Source organism: Callorhinchus milii, unplaced genomic scaffold (assembly GCF_018977255.1).
Source record: "Callorhinchus milii isolate IMCB2004 unplaced genomic scaffold, IMCB_Cmil_1.0 Scaffold7, whole genome shotgun sequence".
Classification (NCBI taxonomy): Eukaryota; Metazoa; Chordata; class Chondrichthyes; order Chimaeriformes; family Callorhinchidae; genus Callorhinchus; species Callorhinchus milii.
In genome coordinates this window covers 8,280,374-8,307,147 of record NW_024704748.1, presented here as the reverse complement: position 1 = coordinate 8,307,147, position 26,774 = coordinate 8,280,374, and the positions used below count along the sequence as shown (strand labels likewise).

Sequence of the window (26,774 nt, the reverse complement as noted above, 5' to 3'; positions counted from 1 at the left end):
CCTTACTCCGCACACACGCCTCTGTTTACGTAATAGTAAGTAGGAACCCGCTTATTAGTCAATTGGCGGATTACTTTCTGGGGGTAATAACCCCTCCAAAATAATAATAATGATAATGATAATAATAATAATGTGGTCACTCAATCCACAAATGTTTGTGAGACACAGCTTTGTGCGATTAGCTGCTATGTGTTGCATTAATTCTTTGAACCTTCTCTCCGCCTTCTTCGCCCTTTTATACCGCGGAGGGCTTTGTGACAACTCACTCTTTGTACAAATGTGAATTGTGATATTTGATGTGTTTTTTTAGCTCCTGTTAACCCTGCAAGACCGAACAATAACAGGTAGAGTGGGTCCTACCTGGACCAACAGTGGGACGCTTGCTGTGGTAAGGTGGGCATTGTGCAGGGATGCGATCAGAAGGGCCATCTTTATCTGAACCACACTTGCAATCTTGTGTTTTTGTTGATTTATTTCTCAGTATCCTCTAGTGACACGTAGAACAATCCCATGAGATTTTCTATGACTTTTCTGAGATATTGATGGCAAGTTTGGTAAATATTAGTCCTTCAAGGCTTTGTTGATCATTAATTCATCTATTCTTCTCTCTGACTTGGTGCTCCCTTTCATATTGTGGAGCACTTTGCGACATTTCTCTCTTTGTGCAAGATGCTGTACAAGTGAAAGCTGTGATATCTGATGTGTTTTTAAGCCATTGAATTATAGTGTTTGTTTTACGGTGTTCACACTTGTGATAAAGTGACCAGCCAGGGTGGTTTTCACCAGAGCTCAGAATAATCCTTGCATTTGATACAGCGCCTCATCACATCTTCAAGACGTCTCAAAGCGGAGACCTGGAGTGAGCCATTAGCGTGGAAATTACGTCAAACAGAAGGTATTGGCTGTTGGTTTAGGCGGGAGGTTTCAAAAATAGCACTCGCTACGATAAATCCTGTGAATTTATCAACCTTCTAAACTCAAGTCAATACAGACCAAATTTATTCTTTTATGTCTTGTATTATAATAATAATTCTTGCATTTGATATTGCGCCTTATCACATTTTTGAGACTCCTCAAAGCACTTCACAGAATATACTGTAAAGTGAATTGACTGTATTTTGTGGGCGTATTCATAATTGCATAGTCATTTGATTCTGTAAATAGAGAAGAGAGTTTCTCCTGGTGTCCTGGCCAAGAATATATGTCAACTGTGCAAACAATTTTAACATTTTAACTTCATATTTGTTAAAGCAAATGCATCTATTCTTACAATATAACTGTGTGAAAGTGCGAGAACTGAGATAAATTCACCCACTGAAGTAACTATACTCCTTTGGGCTGAACTGGCTCCAAGGTGACATGCTTGGCAATGGAATGTCAGATCCAACCAGGATCCACAGTACTCAAGGGCAGTGCTGATGATAACAGAGCCAACCTGGCTCATCAGCAGGACATGGAGGGGCAGACCAGTCACTGGGGGCTGGGTTTCTTTCCACTCAGCAAGCCAAAGCCCTAATGGTTAGGGTGGGTCTGTTAGAGTGTTTGCAACCACTCCAAACAAGTTCGGATTGGGTACTACCAATAGGTCAGAGTCTCAGGATGTTTTAATCAAAACAAACTTTAATTATGCATACATGTATAAAAGAGAGTCATGGCTATCTTAATAAAACACAGCAATATTACTGAGCGTTGCAGATTCAGCACTTTGTCTTTACAGCAAGCAAAGTTTAGTTCTTCAAAGGATCAAGCCTTGCCTTTTCTAGCTTTCTGCAATTCCCGCCTTGTTGCTCTGGAGTTAACCAACTTACATAAGTTGGAGCCTAGTTTTATAATACTGTGATGGGTACTGTACCAAGCCTCTGATCAGATCATCCCCAACACGCACACCTGTTCATCTCGTGCAACTGGTCACATGATCACGTGATAGCCTCATAGTGTTTCTGACTGATAAGGTTGTTTTTCCAAGATTTGGGGAGTCAAGGCACAAGGGTCAATACAAACATTGTCTGGTTAAATGAGCTGACGGTTTGTGATCTTGAGTCAGAACACAAGGATCCTGCTATCTACTTCTTCAATATGATGCTTGTTCTTTTAAGTCAGCCATTTTACAGCATCTCATAAGCATTTCTTTTATGCCATTTTAAGCAACTTATAACAGGTCCAACCTGGACAAACAATGGGAAGGTTGCTAAAATAAGGTGGGTGTTCTGGATGGATGAAATCAAAGGGTCGTGTTTGTCTGAACCACACTTGCAATCTTGTGTTTTTATTGATTTAACCTCAACATCCCTCATGTAGAACTTGTAGAATGATCTTGGAAGGTTTTTTTTAATGACTTTTCTATCGGTGGCAAGTTTGGTAAACATTAATACTTCAAAGCTTTGTTGATCATTAATTCATCCATCTTTCTCTCTGACTTGGAGCTCCCTTTCATATTCTAGAGCACTTTGTGACATTTCTCTCTTTGTCCAAGGCACTGTCCGAGGCAGTGATGATATCTGATGTCTTTTTTTAGCTATTGCTTTGCATTACTGTCATTGCCTGTTTTATGGTATTCATGTTTGGTGTAAACTTGACCAGCCAGGGTGCCTGGTACTGTAAAGGGGTATTCTTATATGTATAGACACTAGACTCTTTTAAGATGTGAAATAGAGAAGTTTCTCCTGATGTCCTGGCCAATAATCAAGCCTAGCTCTGAGACCATTCTCTCTATTAAATTTAAGATTAAGTGAATAATCCAATTACCACGCCAACACAGTCCTGGGAGAGTGTTGTGCTGTCAGAAGTACGTTCCTTTGGATGGGATGTTAAATTGAAGTCTCGTCTGCCTGTTCAGGCGGTCGTTAAAAAAAACCCGTGGCACTATTTGAAAAGAGAAGGGAGTTTCTCCTGGTGTCCTGGCTAACAATCCCTCCAAATACAACATAACTTGTATTTTTATAGCATGCTTCGTATGGGGGTAGCATCTGGGAGCACTTTTATAAAACTGGGCACTCACTTCATTGCTGTGTGTGGGAGGGATATTGGATATTGCTGAGAACAAATTGGCTACCGTGTTTGTGTACAAAATACACAGTCACTACACGTTACAATATATATTCTGCAAAGCACTTTGAGATGTCTTGACAATGTGATATGGCGCTATATCAAATGCAAGGATTATTATTGTATTATTATATTTTACAGTAAGTGCTTTGAGGTGTCCTGAGATGGGGGGAGAGTGCTGCAATGTCGGAGGTGCCATCCTTCGGATGAGACATTAAACCGAGGTCCCGTATGGTTGTGCATGTTCAGATGGCTATTCACTGGAGATGGCTATTCAAACAGAGAAGGGAGTTTCTCTAAGTGTCTCGGACAACAATCCTCCAGATAAAAATTGTTTGTTCACTTCATTTGGTTTGGTAGCATTTGTACAGCCCTTATCCTGAGCCTGTGCTGTGTTACCACTGACATTTCACTCCAATAGCCGCCCCAGAGAGAGTGTGTGTGTGGAACATTTATTTACTGTCTGGGAAAAGGAATCTCTTTTTTTCCTCTCCCTCTTGGGAGTATGTTCTCCCAATCACGTGGCGTTCTCTCACTCTCCCACCCCCAGGATTTTGACTGCAGTATGTGATTTAGTTGAGCTGTTCCCACAACCTCAAATCTTACGAGCAGCAGAGAGTTGGACTGAACTTAACAGCACAGAAGAACCTCAGTGCTTCGCTTTCTCTTTCTCTCTCTCTCTCCCCCCATCTCTCTCCACTAAACATCAGCGCCGCTGAAATTGACTCGTGTTAATTTCATGTTAATTTCATTCGTCTTCTCTCGAGCAGGCGCCTCCCAAATTTGCAATCAACCGCCTTTCTGAGCCAAGGGCTGAGGAATAATAATAATAATAATAATAATAATAATAATCACCATCATCATCACAGTCATAATAATCGCCAGCAAAGTAAAGTCTGGAGTAAAGGAGACCAGCACTCAGTCGCTGCTGCTTTGCCCTCCTTCACTTTGTGCATTGTTTGCTCCCCATCCTTTATATTCCCTGAGAGTCTCTGCAAAGAGGAGAGAGAGAAAGAAAGAAAGAAAGAGAGAGAGAGGGAGAGAAAAAAACTGAAAGTGAGACACAGACAGAGAGAAAGGAAGACATCGAGGATTCAGCCACAGATGCAATGGTGCAGCCTCTGAACCGGGAGGATGTTCCGCTCCACTGGTAGGTTTTCTAACGCAATCCCAACTTTCTGCAAACTCTTTTGCTAACTGTTCCAACTACTCCCTCTCTCTCTTCTCTCCCACACTCTCCCTTCCTTCCTTCCTTCCTTCCTCCCTCTCTCTCCCCCTCTCTCTCCATCCCAAAGCCCAGCCACATCGTTCCCTTCTCCTTCCATCATCACAGCACACACACAAGTTGGAAGTTAGAATAAACTTTGCGATCATTTAGGAAGAGACATTAAGACACCCCCCACCCCACACACTCACACACACACTCCCCACCCCTACCCCACTACCCTTCCCTGTTAAATTGGGTGCTTAGTCTGGGAGATGAAAGGGGATGGGTGGTGGGGGGGGTGTAGAGAGAAACATCCCAATAATCCACATGAAAACCCTGGCTGCTATTTTAAAGGCTCTATTCCCTATCACTAAAGTCGATTTAGTGGGTGGGGGAGGGCTGCAGAACAGCACTGCAGCAAAGGGGAAATATTTTAAGGGTGGGGGGGGAGAGAAAGTTATACACTTTTTTTTAAAAAAAGAAACTTTTTTGGAGCTGGGGGGTGAGGGGGCCAAAAGGACAGTCAGGGAATATTGTGAGTGAGTTGGGAGGGGGAGTTATGTCAGATTTATTATATTTTTATTATATATTATGGAGTCCTGTAGCTCAGTGGTTAGAGCACTCGCTTTGCAAGTGAGAGACCTGAGTTCAATTCCAGGCACAGGGCGAAACCTTGGGCAAGTTTCCTTACTCCACACAGAGCCTAATAATAATCCCTCCAAAACCAAAAACAATAATAAATTGGTCATTTTCAATCTACGACTGTTTGTGGGACATTGCTGTGCGCAATTGGCTGCCGCGTTCGCACACAAATATACAGTCAATTCAGTTTACAGTGTGTTCTGTGAAGCGTTTTGGGACGTCCTCCCAACATGAAAAGCGCTATATCAAATGCAAGGATTATTATTATTATATTTTAACTAGAAATTAACAAACATCTCTATTTTGTAAGGGGGCGGATATCCACATTGAAAAACAGACATGCCAGATTATCAAAGGGGTGCAGTGTACTCTATAGACTGTTTACACACCAGCTGAATTCTAACCATATTAGCAGCCCAGAGTTTTGAGGGAAGTTAACTCTCTGTTTCAATCCTGCTGCAATTTTGCCATATCCTCCTTTACGACCACCACCCCCCACCCACCACCACCTCTTTTGCAGTCGATTTTTAAAAATATTTTTTAGAGATAAAATGATCGACGCATGTTAAATTTGTAACTAGAATACTGTAAACTCCTCAGAACTCAACCCTGGCTTAACTTGTCACACCGTTTATGTCATCGTGTTGTCGGTATCCCGAGCACATTTATGTATCTATTTATACATGCGGAGTCACGTATGGTGTAGTAGTGGTTAGCCCATTCGCCTCGCAAACAAGAGGAACTGTATTTGTTACCTGGGCAGGGTGAAATTTAGCCAAATTTCCTTACTCCACATGCCTCTGTTTACCTGGCAGTAAATAGGAACCCGGTTGTTAGTCGATTATTGGATCACTGTCCAAGCATAACACTAAAAATAAAAAATTTGGTCACTTAATCCATGACTGTTTGTGTGCAATTAGCTGCTGCTTTTCTCCGCCTCAAATACAGTGCTTTGAGAAGTCTAAAATGCAAGGATTACTGGTATTATTATATGCCTATTATGCTACTCCAAATAACTCGTCACTGAGCCCTTTTCCGTCAGAGTTATCAAGAATTTACTGAAATAGAGGCGTATGGAATTCATGTAAAATCAGGACATGTAGAATTGTTGGAGAGGTAGTAGAATGGATTAAAGAATGATTAGGAAAGTGACAGCAAAGGCTTGAAAGGAGCAGGATGTGGTGTACCACAGAGGTCTGTGTTTGAACTACTGCTGTTCACCATATACATTAATGATTTGAATTCAGGTATAGGATTTGTGGTGTCAATATTTTCAGATGACACCAAAATGAGGGGCATGCTAAACACTGAAAGTGATTGCAGACAAATGCAGGGAGATATAACCAGCCAGATGGCAAATTAAGTTTAATGGAGAAAAATGTGAAATAAGTCATTCAGCAGGAAAAATAAAGATGCTGTCCATAGAAGATGTCCAAACATTTGGAGTGTTGTGTCCAATTCTGGTCTCCACCCCATAGCAAGATTATAGCAATGATAGAATGAGTACAGCATAGGTTTACGAGGATGATACCAGGGCTGATAGATAACTGCTATGAGGATGGACTGGATAGTTTGTACCTTTTTGCATCTAAAGCAGTGGTTGAATCAGATAGTGTAGATACATTCAAGAGGATGTTTAATGAGGGTGAGGGGAATAGAGGGGTGTGGGGGGGAGTAAGGACTGGGTGGAAACTCGTGTGGAGTATAAACACTGTCATAGTTGGTCTGGTTCTGTGCCCTGCAGTCTGTGTAAATCTTTCAATCTTCATAAGTCTGGCTAGCTCGTGGCTAGATAACTTTTTCTAAAAAAGATTGTTGACAACGAGTGTGATTTGCCTCTGTTTGCTTCAAACCATGAAGCTAATTTTGGAAGATAGGAAGAGGGAAGAGGTTGCCTGATGTATTGCTGTGGCACGAGTTGTCAAAAAAAACATCAATTGGTTTTCAATTTGGTGCTAACGCTGTCACGATGAATCAGAGGGCTGTGGGGGTCAAGCCCTTTATTGGGGAAGGCTTGAGCTCACAGTGCAATGCATGTGTAGCTCTGAAGAAGGGATAGAGAGAGGGGAGGAGAGAGACAAAGCGCTGCATTGACAGAAGAGCTAACGTTTGGATGATTTGAATTGCATTCACCTGAAAAATGCAGTCACTACACTGTCCAGTAATAATAATAATCCTTGCATTTGATATAGCGCCTTATCACGTATTTGAGATGTCTCAGAGTTCTTCACAGAATATACTGTAAAGTGAATTGACCGTGTATTTTGTGACAATCCATGACAACCGTGTTGCACAAACAGTCGTGGATTGAGAGTAAATCCCGCAAAGCACTTTGAGATGCCCTCCCAACATGAAAGGTACTGTGTTCAATTCAAGGATTACTATAATTATTTATAATAATAATAATCTTTGTATTTGATATGGTGCCTCATCACATCTTTGAGACGTCTCAAAGTATTTCACAGGATATATTGTAAATTGCATTGACTGTGTATTTTGTTGGCAAAACACGGCAGTCAATTGCACAAAGTAGTGTCGCACAAACAGCTGTGGATTGAGTGACCATATTTTATTATTATTTGTTAAATTAATTTAAGTTATTATTTGTTAAAAATGAGAGAGCTTTCCCCAGTGATGTGATTCACTGTCGACTGAATAAATTGCTTGTTCACTGGGTTTAGGTTGGGGAGCTGGTGCTTCAAAATAGCTGCCCCTTTCAGCTAGGAAAACAGTTACTACAATGAGAATAATTCCTGCAAACAGCACTTTGAACTGTGACCTTTTAAGACTATAAAAACGCTATGACTATCCCCTTCCAAGAATCCACGGTTTTAGCTGGTCGGACTCCAGCAGTTACCGGAACGCACATTCTAGGGTCCCCAAGCCTTGGCTCTTACCAACCTGCACCTAATACTCTCTGGAATTAGATAAGCAGGGTGCATCCCACCGGGGAGAGAGTATGCATTCAATTCCAGAGAAGTTTCTGTTGTAGGGGGCAGACAGACATGGAATTCTCAATCTGGTTTGGATACTCTTAAGCATGGTGATGGGTTTCTGCATGTGTCAGACGCCCAGCTGACCAAAATATAACATACTTGAATGGATTGTGATTGTAAGTAAGGGGTTAAAACAAATGCATGTGAAGCAAATCACTGCTTAATTTGATTAAATTATAAAACTCAGGGCTGGAATATGTATTGAGCAGTGCAGACCAGCTGATCTCAGCTAGGGAGATAGTTAGTGGGACTTTTCTGAGGGCAAATTGGCTGCCACGTTTGCCAGCAAGTACACAATCTCTATCGTTGGCAGGAATTCAATGTGAATTACTTTGAAGTACTTTGAGATGTTTTGATGCTCTCTGTTCTGTATCAAATACAACATTATGCTATCGAGGGGCCCCCACTGCCCTCGGTGTCCCTGGACTATGGACAGGAAATCTCAGTCAGGATTCCTGCTGCTGTTTGCTGTCCCGTTCTGGGAAGTGTTTCTGTGGGAGTGTTGGGGTTGGTGTTTGGGGGGGGTATGGTTGAGGTTAGTACAGGAGCAGGCTTTGTTCCATTGCAGTCCCCTCATAGCACCCGTCCTCTCCAACCTCAGCCACGTAGCTTCATAATTCCCATCTCGGGCCACACTTTGTTCATTAGGTCTGAGTGCGTGCATGTGTGTGAGGGGAAAGTGTGTATATGCGAGAGAGTGTGTGAGATTGTGTGTGTGAGTGAGAGTGAATGTCCAAGTGAGAGAGTGTGGAGGGTGTGTATGTGTGTAAGAGAGAGAATGTGTGGTGGAGGGTGTGTGAGAGAGAGCGTGGTGGAGTGTGTGTGTGTGAGAGAGAGAAAACGGGTGTATGTCCCTTGAGTGTGAGTGTGTGGAGTGAATTTTTGAACAAATGGTTGATCTCCCAAGTGTATCAGTTCAATTTAAATCGAGTCCCTTTTTGATCACTCCACCTTGTTTAATCTACCTTCAAAGAAATGAACCAGAATCATGCCTGAGAACAGAACCCAACCCAGCAATGCATGTTCCACTGGGTCACTGCCCCTGACCATTCCTCACATTCTGTGTCACTCCCATGATTACTGCTCACATTTCCATGTTTGACTTTGTAAGACCACTACACATAGTCCCCCTCCCGTGTTAAAATTTCCCATGGCACTATTTCAAAAGAGAAGGGAATTTCTCTCTCCCAATATCCTGGCCAACAACACCCCAGATAAAATTGGACATTGACTTCATGGCTGTTTTGTGCATCATTGCTGTGTGCAAAATTGAATGCCGTGTTCACTTACATAAACAGTCACTACACTTTAAGGTATATTCTATGAGGCGATTTGGGACATCCTTCTAATGTGAAACAACATCAACAACTTTCATTTATATAGCGGTCTTCAGGGTAGCATCTTGGAACGCTGAGCCAAATCCAAATGTAAAGGTTATTATTATTATAATATCTTTCCTTGTTGAACACGTATCTGATTCCCTTCGAAAAGTTGTGAGGAATTCTGAGTGAACCAGTGTCTTTGGTCAGGTTTTCCTTATCCGAATACCCTCCCCCTTGCTGTTTTGAAAAAATCTCTTAATCTCTCCCTTTGTATTTCTTTAATCGAAATTTGATGTCATGTGGTTCCTGACTCACCAAACAGTGCAAATACCTTCTCTCTGCTTACATTATCAAAGCTCCTCATAGTGTGAAGACTTCTTTAAGTTCACTCCGGAATGCCGTGCATTTCACCTCTACCTCCAAGCCGCCACCCCTAGGATAGTGGTTTGAATGCTCGCCTTGCAAGCGAGAGGACCCGGGTTTGATTCCCGAGCAGGGCAAAACCTAAGGCAAGTTTTCTTACTCTGCCTGGTTGTTAGTTGATTGACGATCGCTTTCCAGGGGTAATAATCCCTCAAAAAAAACATTTGGTCACTCAATCCACGACTGTTTGTAGGACACTGCTCTGCATAATTGACTGCTGCGTTTCACCCATAAAATACACAGTCAATTCACTTTACAATATATTCTGTGAAGCGCTTTGAGACGTCTCAATGATGTGATCAGGCACTATATCAAATGCAAAGATTATCGTTATTATGCAAGTTATCGTAGCACCTCTTTATCTTTCCTACCTCCTCCGAGCCCGTTCCTCTGTTCGTTCCCTGTTGTTGAGAGCTGTCAGCGCAACAAAGGATTCATGTGACTGGTTGAGTGTGGCTCATTGTTTAACCTAACTCCCCAACGCTGTTACAGCAAATGTTAACTCCTGTTTGACTGCGTCGTTACAGAACAGGGAGCCACTGTGACAACAAGGTGTAATTAACCCTCGCCACACTTCTAGTACCCGGCAGTATGAATAGTTACCGAAAACTGGCAGTCCACTTGGAACCCTTAGACAAGCTGGGGCTCTTCAGTCTTCAAGATTGTAGTTGGGATGCATGGAACTCTGTCTTATTTGGATACTCTTAAACATTGTCACTCAATCTATGACTATTTGTGGGACACTGCTGTGCGCAAATTGTGTTGCTACGTTTCATCCACAAAATACACAGTCAATCCACTTTACAGTATATCCTATGAAGCACTTTGAGATGTCTCAACGGCATATTATTAGGATTTCAGAAGGGACCTTATGAGAGGTGAATACAATTTTAAATGGTTAACTTTCAGATGCACCAAGACAGCAGTATAAGAGACACAGCTTTAGAGTTGCAAAATGCAATTTAACAACAGACAACAGGTAGTATTTCTTTACCCAGTGGGTAATTAATGACTGAAAGTCAGCTTAGACTCTGTGATTCCAAGTCTCGATGTGGGGCTTGAACCCACAACTTTTTGACTTCGAGGCGAGAGTGCTGCCACTGCACCAGGCTGTCACACAAAATGTTTCAACGCAGTGCTGGGGAAATGCTGCATTGTTGGAGGCAACTTCCTTTGGATGAGACCCTTAACACCAAGATCCTGTCTACATGTTCAGGTGGACGTTACATATCCTGTGATTGTAAATGTAAAAAGAAGGGAGTTTCTCCTGGTGTCTCTTTCCCACGTAAATTGGGCATGTTCACCTCCTGGCTGTTTGTGGGGCTGTCTCGTTTGAGGATAAATACATATATCAATATTTATTATAAATATTTATTATAAATACAGTCACGCTTTGCCACATTTGAAATGTTTTGATGTTATTGTTGCTGCATCAAAGTGTGAGTTTTTTCTATAGTTAGACCTAACCAACCCTGAGAACAAATATGCTTTGTTTTACCGGATAACCAGGTTGTTCATCGGATACAGGAAAGAATGTCAGTCAATACATGGTCGGAGATTAATTGTGGGTATTAAGATACAGATGTAAGGAAGCATGGTAACAAGAGTATGGTGGAGGCGTTACTACAAGGTTTTGCAGTGGGATGATGAACATAATATGCTATAAGTAGGTGGATAATTGAGGTTGAATATTACGTATGTATTGGCTGGATAAGTGTCTGCATCTCAAGACTATCAATGCAGAAACGCCCTTTATTTATCAACAACACACAAAAGAATATCACTGTTTTGAGGCTTCTGTATCCAGTGTTTCAGACAGCAACTCACCACAGTCAATGGCAGAGGTCCACAGGGAGTGATTGTGCTTAAGATTCTGTCCGATTCAGGTGGTCCTTGCAGAGGGTCTGCACTCCAGGTGAGTGTCAAAGCGGGCATGATGAGTAGCTGGATGTGCATGTGGTGGGTACCTACAACAACAACAACAACAAGATTGCATTTATAGAGCGCCTTTCACGTCGGGAGGATGTCCCAAGGCGCTGGACAGTTGGGTCGGGACCCGAGCAGGGGGGAACTGGTCAGGGTGAGGGGAGGGAAGGGAGGGAGCGAGGAGGGGGTAGAGAGTCGAGTGGGGAGGTGAAGGCATGGATTGCTGGCACAAGAGAGCTCTAATTTGGTTAAAGTTGCCGTGAAGGGGAATCCAGATCAGTGATCTTCCTGATGCTTTGGAGTCTTAACACTTGATGCTGTTATTATTGGTCGGGACCATCAGCTGATAAAAATGGGTGAGACTCTGCCGGAGAGAATAATGATAACGACAACTATGACAGTCTTTGCATTTCACGTCGGGGGAACATCTCAAGGGGCTTCACAAGATTTACATTGATGTGAGGTGATTGTGTATTTTTTTAGGTAAACGTGTCAACTGATTTGTGCACAGCAATGTTCCACTAACAGACATGAATCAAATGATGAGTTCTCTTTTTCAATCGTGCCATGGGATCTATAACATCCACCTGAACAGGCAGATGAGACCTCATCTTAACATCTCATCTTACAATGCATTGTCCCCCCAGTAGTCTCAGCCTAGACTTTGTGTGGGAGATCAAAGTACTGACGTTAGGCTTGAACCCACAACCTTCTGATTTGGAGGTGAGAATGCTACGCCATCAAGCCCTATAATAATAATAATCCTTACATTTTATATAGCGCCTTATCATGTTGTTGAGATATCTCAAAAGAGCTTCGCAAAATATATTGTAAAGTAGATTGCCTATGTATTTTATGGGCCAATTGCACACTGCTGTGTCCCACAAACAGTAGTGGTTTAAGTCATATTTTTGGGGGGAGGGATTATTACGCCTGGAAAGCGGTCTGCCAATCGACTAACAACCAGTTTCCTACTTACTACTAGGTAAATAGAGGCGTGTGGAGTAACAAAATTTTCCTAAGGTTTCGTCCTGCCAGGAATCGAATCTGGTTCCTCTCGCTTGCGAAGCGAACGTGCTAAACACTATGCTATGGGAATTCATACTACGCTACGCTCATACACCATATACACATTGACTTTCCACAATGTCATCCTGGTGTTCCTCTCCACACCTGTGGTTTATCTGATTGCTTGCATAAAATGGGCTCTGTTAAAGCTGAATGCTCCTATTTGCCAAGGCAGGAAGCTAAGCCTTTCATAAACCAACATGACATTTGCCTACGTTGGGGGAGGGGTGGGTGGGATGTCCACATCGAACGTTCCCCCTCCCTTGACATTTGAAATTGGCTCCTGTAGTCAGCATGCACTGGGCCAAGCTTCTCAGGATCTGTTGCTCTGTGCTCAGCTTTATTCAGTTTGCAACAGTGTGCATACATCTCTGCCAACGTGTGTACTGGGAAATCTGGCAGTCAACCTGGCTCAGTTGGTAGCACTCTTGCCTGTGAGTCGGAAGATTGTGGGTTCAAGCTCCATGTCTGGGACTTTTAACTCACAGCCCAGGCCAGCGGAATCCAACTAGTCAATTGCCGCTTGGTGGCGTCTTGCTCAAGACGAAAGGAAGGAATGATATTTACCGATTATATTTTTAGTTCCAGATGCATGAAATGCTTTGTGCATTTTGTTTTCAATTGGATACAATATTTATGCAATTCTATCATTCCTTTCTCTTGCCTTTTTGATCACACAAATGTAATCTTGTTGTTGTTGATCATGAACAGTGATCGACCGGTTGGAGATTCCTGGTCTAAGATAACTCTCCAGTACAGTGATGGGGGGGATGCTGGGGCTGCATTGTTAGAGGTAACATGTTAAACCGAGCTTCCCGTCTGCTTGTCCAGGAGCACGTTAAAGATGTCATGGCACTATTTGAAAAGAGTTTTTCTCTCCCAGTGTCCTGGCCAACAACCCCACAAATAGAAATGGGCACTCACTTCAAGGCTGTTGGTGGAACATTACAGTGCCCAATTGACTGCTGCATTCATCGACAAAATATACAGTCACTAACACTACAGCAAATTCTGTGCTTTGAAATGCTCACCTTATGAAATACGCTGTATTAAATGTAAGGATTATTATTATATATCTTGTGAAGTGACATTTTGATGTTGTGATATGTTGTTTCGATTTCTCAAAGAGCTTCACAGGATTTACAGTGAAGTGTAGTGACTGTATTTTGTAGGTGAATCCAGCAGTTAGTTTGCGCATAACAACATCCCACAAATAGCCATGGATCGAGCAACCAATTTCATTTGGGGAATTGTCAGTCAGGACACCAGCAGAGAGAAACTCCCTTCTCTTTTCAAATGGCACCATGGAATCTTTAACGTCCACTTGGCAGATGGTGAGCTTGGTTTAACGTGTCACCCAAAGATTTTTTATCTATTTAGAAGTAGGCAACATGGTGCTTTAATGCTGTGTTGCCTCAGTGGGTTGCTAGAGTAGATGAAAAGTAGGAGTTGCCAATTAAAATGTTTTGCCCTCCGCAGCATGAATGAATGAAGCTTTATCATCACTTGGCTCTGACAGTGCAGGGACGCACAGGAATGGCCGTTGGGGGGAGGGCAGTGTGGATCTTAAAGCCGATGCAACTTCAAGATCCTCACACTTGTCTTCAAATCCCTTCATACCACGGTACCTCTCTACCTCTCCGACCTGCTTACTCTCCAACCCACTATCCATCGCCCGGCTCACAGCAAAGGTCTGGAGGGGGAGTGAGTCACCTTAAAACTCCTTCTAAGGTGGATCTAAGGTTTCCAAAGCTTTCCACTCTGTTGTAGACTTTTCTATACAGAATGAATTGCTATCAACATCTCTATTATTGTAGCATGTGACTAGTAGAAAGGATAGTAGAAAGCGAACTAGATGGACCTTGGTCTTTTTTTTCATCCAGCAATTCCTATGTTTTACGACCACGGTCACCTCTTTTCTCCTCCCTTCTCCCTTGCTCCACGTCTTCGTTAGATGTTACCCTATGTGTAACATTGTACAAATGCAAGTTACTGATGTTTCCATCCGTAACATAGTGACCCAATTCCACAGCAAGGCCACCGGAGCCTGGGCCCAGTAACAGCTGGGAACCTTTGCATGTGTGTCCACGTGCATCAAGTGTGTGTGTCTGTCAACCCAGTATGTGGGTATATTAATGTATCAGTAAGGGTTCTCTATTTGTTTGTAGAGAGGGTGGGTGGTTCTCTATGTTTGGGTGGGGAGGTGTGAGGGAGTGTTCTGGGTTTGTGTGTGTCTGTGGGAGGGCCTTTATATGTGTGTGTTTGTGTCTGTGTGTATGGATGGGTTCTCTGTGTGTGTGTTTGGGGGGTGGGGTATGTTTTTGTGTGCATGGATGGGTCCTGTGTGGGCGTGTGTGTGTGTGTGGATGCTGCCAAGATGCGACATTGAGGGGCTCAAGTACACTCTCTTCGGTAAACTAAAAACAGAGGTCAATGAACTGCCCTCGAGCACTTCCTCCAAGCCAGGAATCTGTACATTGATGTCGTGCCTAATCACACTGAAACCTTTCATAGCATCTCAAAGCGCTTCACAGGATATACTGTCAAGTGTAGTGACTGTTTATTTTTGTAGGAAAACGCCAATTTGGGTACAGCAATGTCCTACAAACAGTCATAAATGACCAATTTTATTTGGCCGATTGTTGGCCAGGACACCAGAAGAGAGAAACCTGTTTCTCTTTTCAAATAGTGCTAGGGGATTTTTAACATCCACCTGAACAGGCAGACAGGACCTCGGTTTAACATTTTATCAACGGATGGCACTGCCGTCTAAACAACACCCCACAACACTGTCCTGGAGCGACATCAACGTACAGATTCCTGGCTTGGAGGAAGTGCTCGAGGGCAGTTCATTGACCTCTGTTTTTAGTTTACCGAAGAGAGTGTACTTGAGCCCCTCAATGTCGCATCTTGGCAGCATCCACACACACACACACACCCACACAGAATATGAATTCCAAATCCCATTGTGTAGCCTGAACTAACTCTTAGGCGAGTGTGCCACGGACTGAGGCAGACTGACGCACGGCACAGGGTTGGATGGGAAAGGAAAGGCTGAAGTACTCTTGAATTCTCTTCTGCACAGGAGAACGAGGTTGTGAATGCACTGGGGGGAGGGGTGGGGAGGGTGCTGGATTGATGTCCTCACCTTTAAAGCCATCCACAGTCTTGCTCCGCCCTACCTCTGTGACCTCTTAAAAACCTACCAACCTCTCTGCTCGACGCGTGCTGGCCTGCTCCACGGCACCGCCTTGCCTGTTCCACCATCGGAGGTAGGGCCTTTAGGCTTTCTGCCCCAACCCTCTGGCTTCCCATCATGGAGGCCCTCTGCATGCCCCCTCCCTTGCCTCTTTCAAGGCCCGTTTCCAGACCTTCCTCTTTGACCGTGTCTTCAGTAATCGTCACACCACCACCCTCCCTTTCCATCCACCCCTCTTGACTTCAGGTTGCAGCTCAGGCGGAAACCCTTGGGCTGTCCAGCACCTTGAGATATCCTCCCGATGTGAAAGGTGCTGCATAAATGAAATTTGTAGTTGATGGGAATGCTTTCAATATGCCACTCCTGATTTTGAGGAAGAGCCATATCTGTGAGTGACCTACACTCCCTAGACTCAAGAGTTTCGCCTACGAGCACGGAGGAATGCGAGGAATTCCAGTGGAGGCTGAAGAGAATATGAAGAGAGCTGAACAATGGCAGACACTGTCTCATGAAGACAAACGCACTTCAGTCGATTACAGGATTTGGTGCATGACCTGGATTCCTTATCGGGGCTCCCAGTACAGCATGGTTGATGACACAATGAGGTTCTCTTCCCACCACTGTAAATATCTTTCAGTCTAGGCCAGCTCAGTTGGTGGAGCGTCCGCCTCTGAATCAGAAGGTTGTGGGTTCAAACCCCACCTCAAGAATTTGAGCTCACAATCTAGGCTGGCTCTCCGGTGCAGTGCTTGGAGAAATGCTGCAGTGTTTGAGACGTTAAGTCACGTAATAATTATAATCCTTGCATTTGATATAGAGCTTTATCACATCTTCAAGGTGTCTCAAAGTACTTCACAGAATATACTGTAATGTATATTTTTGTGGGCGAAATTTGGCAGCTAATTACACACGGTTAGCCCGCTTGCCTTGCAAGGGTTTGGGTTTGATTCCTGAGCGCGGCGAAACCTTAGCAAGTTTCCTTACTTCACATGCCTCTGTTTACCTAGCAGTAAGTAGGAACTTGTTTATTAATCGATTGGCGAATTGCTTTCTGGGGTTAATAATCCCTTCCAAAAAATGTGGTCATTCAATGTTTGTGGGACACTGCTGTGCGCAATTGGCTGTTGCATTTCGCTCACAAAAGTCGCAGTCAATCCACTTGATATTATATTCTGTGAAGCGCTTTGAGATGTCTCAACGATAATAATGCACTATATCAAATGCAAGGATTATTATTATTATGTTCATCCGAACTTCCTGTCTGCCTGTTCAGGTGGACGTTAAACATTGCATGACGCTATTCGAAAAGAAAAGGGAGTTTTTCTCTCTCCTAATGTCCTGGCCACCAATCCCCCAAATAAAATTAGTTGCTCATTTGAAGGCTGTTTTGGGGATGTTGCTGTGTGCAAATTGGCTACTACATTTTGTATATAAAATACAGTCACTACACTTCACACTCTATGATTCTATGACATGTCCCCCTGAAAGGTGCAGTATATTAATTATTATGAAAACAGGAATCCTAGCATTTTGTTTCAAAATATACTCACAAAATATACAGTCAATCCTGTATATATTCTGTGAAGCATTTTGAGACATCTTCATGACAGGATAAGGTGCTATATTAGTCTTATTATTATCATTATTATTATTTGATACAGCACCTGTAACATCAAAAGGACTCAAAGCGCTTCACAGAAAGTGACTCAAAGTGGAGTGACTGTAAATTTAATTAAAACACTGCAGCCAATTTGCACACAGCATTTAACTCTCCCGATGCGGACACAGAACTTTGAAAAGAATGACTTATTGTATCTGGAGGATTCCTGGCGAGAGACACCAGGAGATAGGTGCAATGGGTGAGCTTGCCTAGTTTGTTGCCTGGGCTGTTGTTTCCATCACAGCACTGACCCTGGTTATGGGGGAGGTAAGTGGGATCTTCTTGGAGCTGAATTGGTTCCAAGGTGACATGTTTAGCAACAGAATGTCGGAATCGAGCCATCCCTCTCTGGCAGTCCCGATAACCAGGTTCCTGAGTAGTTGGTTCCGCAGTAATCCATGGCACTGCTGATGACAACACAGCCAGCCTGGCTCATCGGCAGGATTTGGAAGGGCAGACAGCCTAGGCAACACAGGGAATCCTCCCACTCAGCTCCTCTTGACCATACAAGCCGAAGCACTAACGGGTAGGATGGTCCTAGCGCTACACAGATGAAGTTCTGCTGTCTCGGTGAAACCTAAAGGCTGGTTCTAGGTTTGCTTTCTCAATCCCATTTAAAATGTTGCACACCTCTGTGAACTCCCCTCTGAATTGTCTTCTCTCAAGACTTAACAGCCCCAGCCTGTCTAATCGTTGCTCGTAGCTTAGCAGAGAAATCTTGGCCCTGACTGAGCTTTGCTGATGAGGAGTCACAAAGGTACATTAGTAGGTGCCTGGAGACTGTGAGGCGTGAAAGCAACACTGCCTTGTATGTTCATGAAAGGATACATGAGATCTGGTGAGGTGCAATGTTTATAAATGCCTTCTCTATCAGAAGGGCGTGTTCAGCACACAAAGTGGACACTGTTCGATATATCATTTAGCATTTAAATAACTCTATAATAGGCATCATTCCTCTGACAAGTGAATACAACAACAACAAATTATATTTGAATAGTACCTTTCACGTCGAGGATGTCCCAAGGCGCTGAATAAAAAATACTTATAATTCTTGCATTTGACAAAGTTCCTTTTCACGTTGTTGAGACCCATTTCGTCCAAAAAGTACACTGTCAATTCACTTTACACTGTAGGTAAACATGGCACCCAATTGGGGCACAGCAATGCCCCACAAACATTCATGAAATGAATGACCAATTTTACAATTTTGTTGGCCAGGATATCAGGGGAAACTTCTTTCTTTTTTTCAGTAGTTCTGTGTGATCGTTAACGTTCATCTGAAAAGGCAGAATTGGGAGCATAGTTTTAACATCTCATTTGAAAGGTGGCACCTCCAACATTGCAGTGTCAGCATAGATTATGCATTCAAAGTCCTTATGTGAGGCTTGAACTCACAATCTTCCCACTTGGAGGTGAAAGTGCTATCAACTGAGCCAGGCTCTCTGTCACCTGATGAGATAGAGGGGGGAGTTTACGGGGAGATGTTCGTTGAGATTGTTTCATTCCAGCCCAGATGAACACTTTTTCTCTGCTTTCAAGACCCGTAATAATTCTAATAACCTTTGCATCTGATATAGAGTCTTTTGTATTAGGACTTTAAAAAGCTCTTCACAAAAATTACTGGAAAGTCTAGTGATTGTGTATTTTGTAGGCAACCTCCCACAAACAGCCACAAAGTGAGTGATCAATTTTATCTGGTGGATTGTTGGCCAGGACACCTGGACACCTTTCTCTTTGAGTAGTGCCGCAGGAGTACCACATAAGAAGAGATCTAGAGAGCAAAGTGACTGAAGGCAAGAGTATTCTTCGTGAATTTGTGCTGTATACAATAAACTCCTGATTATGCATATTGCTTCAAGCGAAATGGAGCTCAAGTTATGCGGAGTGGCGAGTTAGATACTTGTATAAATACATAAATAAATGCAGCCGGAATATTGACAGTATGATGACTAAAGCGGTTTTGACGAGTTAAGCCAGTGTCAAGTTATCAGGAGTTTACTGTATTGCAGCTTGTTACTGGCGGAGTAGCAAAGGCACAGCCACCAATGGTACAGAGGGGTCACACAGCAGGTCTGTTAGCTAAGCGAAAGGGGTGAGCAGGAGTGAATGAATCTATGGGAAATCACCTGGATAATGGAGCAATGGCTCAGTCTAGTTTGACTGTGGTGTTATTGCAAGCAATGATGCATGAAATGTCACTTGACAGATTGGATTGTAGGCTCCATATCCGATTTGCATTGTGTGGAAACAAACATTCTGGGGAACAAGCCACTGAATCACAGATTAAACACAAGCTGTTTTCTTTTTAATCTACTCAATTATACAATTAATATTTTAAGTGAATGTATTTTATTACCATTGATGGATAAAGCATCATTTTCCTGTCCTCGTTTCCCGCTCTGTTCATAAATAATACTCGTTATATTTGATACAAACCCTTTCACATCAGCACATCTCATGCTGTAAAGTGTAGTGACTGTGGGTTTTTGTGCACAAATCAAAATAAGATTATAATCCTTGCATTTAATACAGCACCTTTTATATCGGACTCACCTGACTCGGGAACCGAACTAGAGACCGCTAGAGGATTTTGATTCTGCTTTTCTTGATCTTTGTTCAAGAATAAAAAATAATTCTCAGCTGTCATTCTCTAAGAATGATCCTGCCATCTGGACGACCTTTCAACTTCCCTGGAACTTCTGGTTCAGAAACAGCTGAGGGTGGAGATGGGGAGAGAATCGGAAACAGAAAGTGCTCTGGGCCTAAATGTCATGTTCCCAAAAAGGAAATAAAAAAAATTCCAAAGTAAACCATCCAGCTTTTAATAATACTTACTGCATTTGATACAGCCTCTACAACTTAGAAACGTCCCTAAGTGTAGTCACTGCATTTTATAAACAAGCAGTGAATTTACCTACAATAAGGTTCCACAAACAGCCATGAAGTGAATGACAAATTTTATCTGGCCAGGACACCAGGGGAAACTCTCCTCTTTTCCAATAGTATGGTAGGTTCTTTAAATGTCCTCCAGGACAGGCAGATCGGACCTCAGATTAACATTTCATTCGAAGAACAGCACCTCCAGCAATGCTGCTTTCCCACTGCACTGCAGTGTCAGCATAGACGACAAAATTTAATGTAAATGTGATATGTAGAACTAACTGCTTGTTTAAATATCTACCCTGTGGTGGGGATGAGGGATGCTTGTAACCTCTAACTTCAAATTTATGAATTTTATTTTCCAACTTCTTGCCCTATTTTTACTCAGCAATCAAAATATAATCGCTTCATCAACCTTCTCTGAACCTTTCATTATCCCATATATTGTAACCATGTCTCCCTTGATTCTTTCTATACAATAGTGAAGGGATTTGACAGGGTGAATGGGGAGGGGCAATTTCTACTGGTAAAGAAGTCAGTGACTAGAGCAAAAAGTGAGTTCAAGAGAATTCATTTCACTTAAGGATTGTAGGTAGAATGGCCTGCCAAGTAAGGTGGTAGAGTCCCTTGTGGGTTTCATAAGAGAAATTGACAGGAATATGACAAATAGAGGCTTTATGGGGTATGAACTGGGAGTGCTGGATAGACAGCGTAGAGAAAGCTTTACTCTGACAAGAGGGGCAGAGGAAATTAAAATAGCCCCATGGTGTGTGCATAATCTCACACGCACTCGCTTGGCCATGGGACACTGGTGAAACTACATAAATAAGTTTGTTCTTGTGTCTACCTCTATAGTCCCATGGTATTTTAAGACCTGGCACCAACAACTTGCATTTATATAGTGCCATCCTTCATACGGGATTGCGTCTTGGATTGCTTATCCAGGCAGTAGTTTGATATATTTTTATAAATATTTATATAGTTTTACCAGTGTCCCATTGCCAAGCCTCTGTATGTGTAAGACTGTATGCACGCACTCCCACACAGTGGAAGCAACTAAGGCTACGCCTGTATCGATTGCGAGAAAGGAACAGAAAGAACAGAGTTTTAAGGCTGAGGTCACTCTGAGCGCTGACTTTGCCACCTACTCATCGCAAAGTCCAACAAAGGTCTCCATCCAGCCAATGCCATACACAGCTGAGGAATCCGCTGCCCTGGCAGAAAAAAGGATGCTGGCCACAGACCACTGCTCCTAGCACTGGAAAGAGCTGAAAAGCCCCGCACTTTTCTTCAATGTGAACTAGTGAGCCACATGCATGACCTCTCTAACAAGCCACATGTGTACTGTGAATTGCTGTGGGAATCACGAGCAACTGCTAAATCATTTCCCTTTAAAACAACCACCTTTAAAATCATCCTTGCGTTTGATACAGCGCCTTTCACGTCAGGAGGACATCTCAAAGCGCTTCAGATGGTTCATTGTACATAGCACTATTTTACGGGTGAATGAAGCAGAAATTTACACAGTAGCCCACAAACAGAGCCAGAAGGTTATGGGTTTAAGCCCATTGTGACTTCAAACTCAGTCTAGGCTGATACTCCCAATGCAATACTGGGGGAGCGCAGGATTGTCAGAGGTGCTGTCCTTCAGATGAGATATTAAACTGAGCTCCCATCTGCTTGTTCAGGTGGATGTTAAAGATCCCATGGCATTATTTGTAAAGAGAAGAGGGTTTCTCCTCCTGGTATCCTGGCTAACAAGAGAAAAATGGATATTCACTTTATAGCTGTTTGTGGGACATTGCTGTGTGCAAATTGTTTGCTGTGTTCGTCTACAAAACAGTCACTACACTTTACAGTAAAATCTTGTGAAGCACTTCGAGTCATCCTCCAGATGTGAAAGGTGTTGTATCGAATGTAATGATGAGTCTGGTGTAATTTTTGCATTTTCTATCTCAGTCATATTGTCCAGTCTCTCCCTTTCCTCCCACCAAAGGTGAAACATTGCCCACTAAGAGCAGTCTATCTTGTTTCCCCTCTCCCCTCCCCCAGTCCAGGTTGTCTCAGCCACTCGGCAACGACCATAGTAATAGACGATGCTGACCAAATGGTGCTGCTCAGGTACTGAAGTACACAACGGCCAATCCTTGCCAAATCACCAAGGCACTGCTGCTCCAGTCCAGACTGCCGGTAACAAGCCACGGTTCAGAGAGATGACAATGAGAATCAAGTATGCAATTGTTCTCGTTTTTTTAGCCACCCTTGTGATCATTGAGAAGGAAAACAAGATCATCTCAAGGTAAGATGTTTTATTTTCTACCTTGTCTTTTCAAACCTCCTCCAAAAAACTCTTCCCTAACATCTATTGGTAAAATCCCATTGGTAAAAGGGTTCTTCCCACTGAATTACTGTTAACCCTGCAAGCCAAAGTCCTAGGATGGTCCTAGGTGGACTAAGCGGAAGGAAGCTTGCAAGCCTTGGCTCTCGCTAATCTTCACCAAAAACTCTTTGGAATTAGGTAAAGCAGGATGCCTTCCACCTAGAAGAGAATGCATATTGCATTCCAGACATGTGAATTTCCATGTTTAGGTGGTGTACATATGTGAAACTCTCAAGCTGGTTTGGATACCCTGAAGCATGGTGACGGGTTTCCTCTTGTGTCAGAAACCCAGCTGACTAAATTCAGCCATGTCTCTCAATGCTCCTCTCTTTTAAACACCAAATAATTCCACATCTATAGCTCTACGGCTGTCTGGGGCAGAACGTCCCCAAGAAATTTCTGTGCGCAAATTGGTTGCGGTATTGACCTACAAACAGCACCACACTTGATAGTAAAATCTTATAAAGCATTTTGAGAGGTCCTCTTGATTTGAAAGGCATGCTACAAAACAAAGTTGCGTAGTATTGTTTCAGGATTGTATTGAGATACCTCAACTGTGGTACTAAATGCTAAATGACTCCTCTTCCTCTCTCCCGTCTCTCTATGCCCTCCCCCCTTTCTCTCTCTACCCACTCTCCCTCCTCCGGCCCTTTTTCTCTACCTCTCTCTTTACTCTCGTCTCTCTCTCTCTCTCTCTCTCTCTCTCTCTCTCTCTATACTCTTTGTCTATCTCCCACCACCCCACCCCATCCTCTCCACTCCCTTCCCAGGGTATCTGACAGCTTCGCTCTCAAGCTGCCCAAGTTGGACTTTACCATGAACTTCTCTGTGCCGGCCTCGGCCAAGTTCGCTGCCACGCCGTCCAGATTCTGGGAGCTGGAGGCGGCGGTGGGTCAGCAGGATGACAACAACAACAACAACAACAGGAGCAGCACGGCGGGACCGGTAGCAAGGAGCCAGCTGCTCCTGATGGCTACCACCCGCACGGGCTCGTCCTTCTCGGGCGAGTTCTTCAACCAGAACCCGGGCGTCTTCTACCTCTTCGAGCCGCTCTGGCACGTGGGCAGCGCGGTGGCCTTCGAGTCGGATCGGGCGGGCGGGGCCGCCTCGGGGCTGCTCAACCGCGACGTGCTGCGCCAGCTGCTGCTGTGCGACCTGTCGGTGCTTGAGGCCTTCATTGCACCGGCACCGCACGGACACGTCACGCGCCACTTCTTCCGGCGCTTCTCCAGCCGCTTGCTGTGCGAGCCGCCCGTCTGCTCTCCCCCCGCGGGGGCCGCCGACAGTCCCGGCGACACCGCCAAAACCGACAGGTACCACTGCAAGAACCACTGCGGGCCACTCAACCTGACGCTTGCCGCCCAGGCCTGCCTGGGCCAGCGCCACATGGCGGTTAAAACTGTGCGCATGCGCCAGCTCGAGCTGCTGCGACCGTTGGTCGAGGACCCGCGCTTGGACCTACGCGTCATTCAGCTCGTGCGGGACCCTCGCGCCGTGCTGGCCTCGCGCATGGTGGCCTTCTCCAGCCGTTACGTGGCCTGGCAGCGCTGGGGGAGACAAGACAGCGCCGACCCGCCCGGTGCCGAGGAAGCGGCCAAAGTCCGCGAGAGCTGCGAGAGCTTGCGCGCCTCGGCCGAGCTGGGTCTCAGCCAGCCAGACTGGCTGCGCGGACGTTACCTGCTGGTGCGCTACGAAGACATCACTCGCGAGCCGCTGAGGAAGGCGGCCGAGATGCACCGCTTCGCCGGCATAACCCTGGCCCGCGAGGTGGAGGCCTGGATCCGCGAGAACACGCAGGGCCCGCAGCCCGGCACCCAGAAAGGCAGCGTCTACTCCACCCGCAGGAACTCGTCCGAGCAGAGCGACAAGTGGCGCCTCCTGCTGCCCTTCAAGCTCGCCCAGGCCGTGCAGGGTGCCTGCGGCCCCGCTATGCAGCTCTTCGGCTACCGGCCGGTCCGTGACGCCGCTGCACTCGCCAATCTGTCTGCCAGTCTACTGGAACCGGCGCCATTTTGAGCAACCCGCAGGCCCTGAAGGACTCTTCATGGCTTCACTGAAGAACACACTTGTTTTTCACATTCCCCCCTCCCCACCAAACTCTCTACCCATCCAATCACCCTACCCTTCCCTCTCCCACCACAAAACTAATCGACCACACCAACCAACCCTTCCCTATTTCCCCCAACCAACGCTTCTCCCATCACCAGCCAACCACCCCTTCTCCCCCAATCCACCAACCAATCAACTAACCCATCCCCTTCCCCCACCAACTCTTCCCTCTCTCTCAAACCAATCACTCCATCCTCTTCTCTCCCCTGCCTCACCACTGAACCCTTCCCTCTCCACCCCAACCAACCAATCTTTCCATCTTCCTCCACACCCAACCAACCCATCCCTCTCCAAAACCTCTCTCTCCGAACAGCCCTTTCCTTCCCTGACCCATTCCTCCCCCAGACTCTTGCCCCAACTCCACTGACCCATTTCTCCCGAAACACTCCACCCCTCCCGGAATGTTGTAACCTTCCTGAAGTGAAACATACATGTCTGTCTGCGTTAATTCCACTGGCAGGCATGCAGCGAGGCAAAGGTTACACAGGAGGGGAACTTGGCTTCTCTACGGATTCAGGTGCAATGGGCTTTCTGGAAAAATATGAAGAATAACTTCAAATAACCGAATCGGATAAAGGGAAAATAGAGATTATATTAAATCATGCGGTACAACAGATTTATTTATTAATGGAGAGATTATTTTTATGAATTGATTTTAAAGGCGGTGGAGGGAGGGTGAACGATTACCAGAGGACTTAGTCTTCAATGGGTTTATATTGGGATCGTAGGCTGGTTGGGGGGTGGGGGAAGGATAGTGTAATATTGATGTTAAATTATAGAAAATGTCTGTAGAACATGTTTTGTGTGTAGGATTCCTTTAGAACTTGAAGCTGGTGTTTTGGGAGATAGATATTAGCGAGTTACATACCAGAAGGTACATTGAGAAAGTAGCTTGTCGTTGGGTCTTTGGAAACAGCAAGTGATTTTCCTTTTAACAAATGTATTTTGGTGCCAATCTGTACTCTTCGGTGGGTGGGGGGCAGCTAGAAGGGCTGGGGTTTGCATCAAAATAGCTTTAGATGAGAGATTTTTCTATTTATGCCAAGGCAATTCATGTTAACGTTCATTGGTGAGCCACCAGTGCAAAACTCTGTAACGTGGATTCTTTTTTGTACAGGGAAGCGATATATTAAACTGGTTTCAACTGGTTAAGGAATGGGATTAACATGCGTATGTGTTTATCTTTTGTGCTAGCCCACAAAACACAGTATTTCACTTTACTATAAATCATGTGGAGCCTTTTGACACGTCTTCCCTATGTGAAAGGCACTATAGCAAATTATAAGATCAGAAGGTCCTTCAGTCCATCTGGTTTCATCCCTCAGGTACACCCACCCTACTGTCCTCTGATCACAGCATTAAGCTGCTTTTTAAATGAGTCCCAGGTCCTGGCCTCAACCACCCTTCCAGGTAACCTGTTCCAGTGGTTAATTACTCTCTGGCTGAAGAAAAACTTCCTGGTGCCTGCCCTGAAATTGCTCTTTGCAGCTCTAAACCTATGTTCACTTTTTCTACCATCTTGATGCATTCTAAAGTATTGTTTGACTTTACTTTTGCAATCCTATTCTAAAATGTTATAAACCTCTATAAGGTCCTCTCTGAGACATCTCTCAAGACTGAAGAGAACCAGCTTGCCTAATTGTTGCTTGTAGCTCATTTCTCTTACCTTCATTAATCTCCTCTCCACTGCCTCTTGGGCTCTTGCTTCCTATGTCATGGTGACCAAATGTAAGTATTATTTATTATTTTTCTTCAATGAGAAGGGGTGGGAGGGTTCCTGCTGGCTGAACAGGTATTCAGGAAACTTGATTTAACACCATCTGAAGTACGGCATCTCCTACAATGCAGCGCTAATCCAGCGCTGTCATAATAATCCTTGCATTTGATATAATAATAATAATAATAATCCTTGCATTT

At 44.2% G+C, this 26,774-nt stretch overlaps 1 protein-coding gene across 1 annotated transcript; it reads left to right on the top strand.

Annotated features, from left to right (window-relative positions):
- The first annotated feature begins 4,090 nt into the window (after nt 1–4,090).
- On the top strand, nt 4,091–24,998 carry chst3a (carbohydrate (chondroitin 6) sulfotransferase 3a). The gene is made up of 3 exons (XM_007899391.2): nt 4,091–4,195; nt 22,421–22,667; nt 23,519–24,998. The coding sequence occupies exons 2-3, from the start codon at nt 22,465–22,467 to the stop codon at nt 24,762–24,764; spliced, it is 1,449 nt and encodes a 482-aa protein (XP_007897582.1). The 5' UTR covers nt 4,091–4,195; nt 22,421–22,464; the 3' UTR covers nt 24,765–24,998.
- The last annotated feature ends 1,776 nt before the right edge of the window (nt 24,999–26,774 follow it).

What these genes read in the sequence shown, in the direction of transcription:
- chst3a (XM_007899391.2), top strand. Translation starts at nt 22,465, where the DNA reads ATGCTGACCAAATGGTGCTGCTCAGGTACTGAAGTACACAACGGCCAA. An exon ending in GAAAACAAGATCATCTCAAG is followed by an intron (nt 22,668 to 23,518) that starts GTAAGATGTTTT and finishes CTCCCTTCCCAG; the next exon opens with GGTATCTGACAGCTTCGCTC.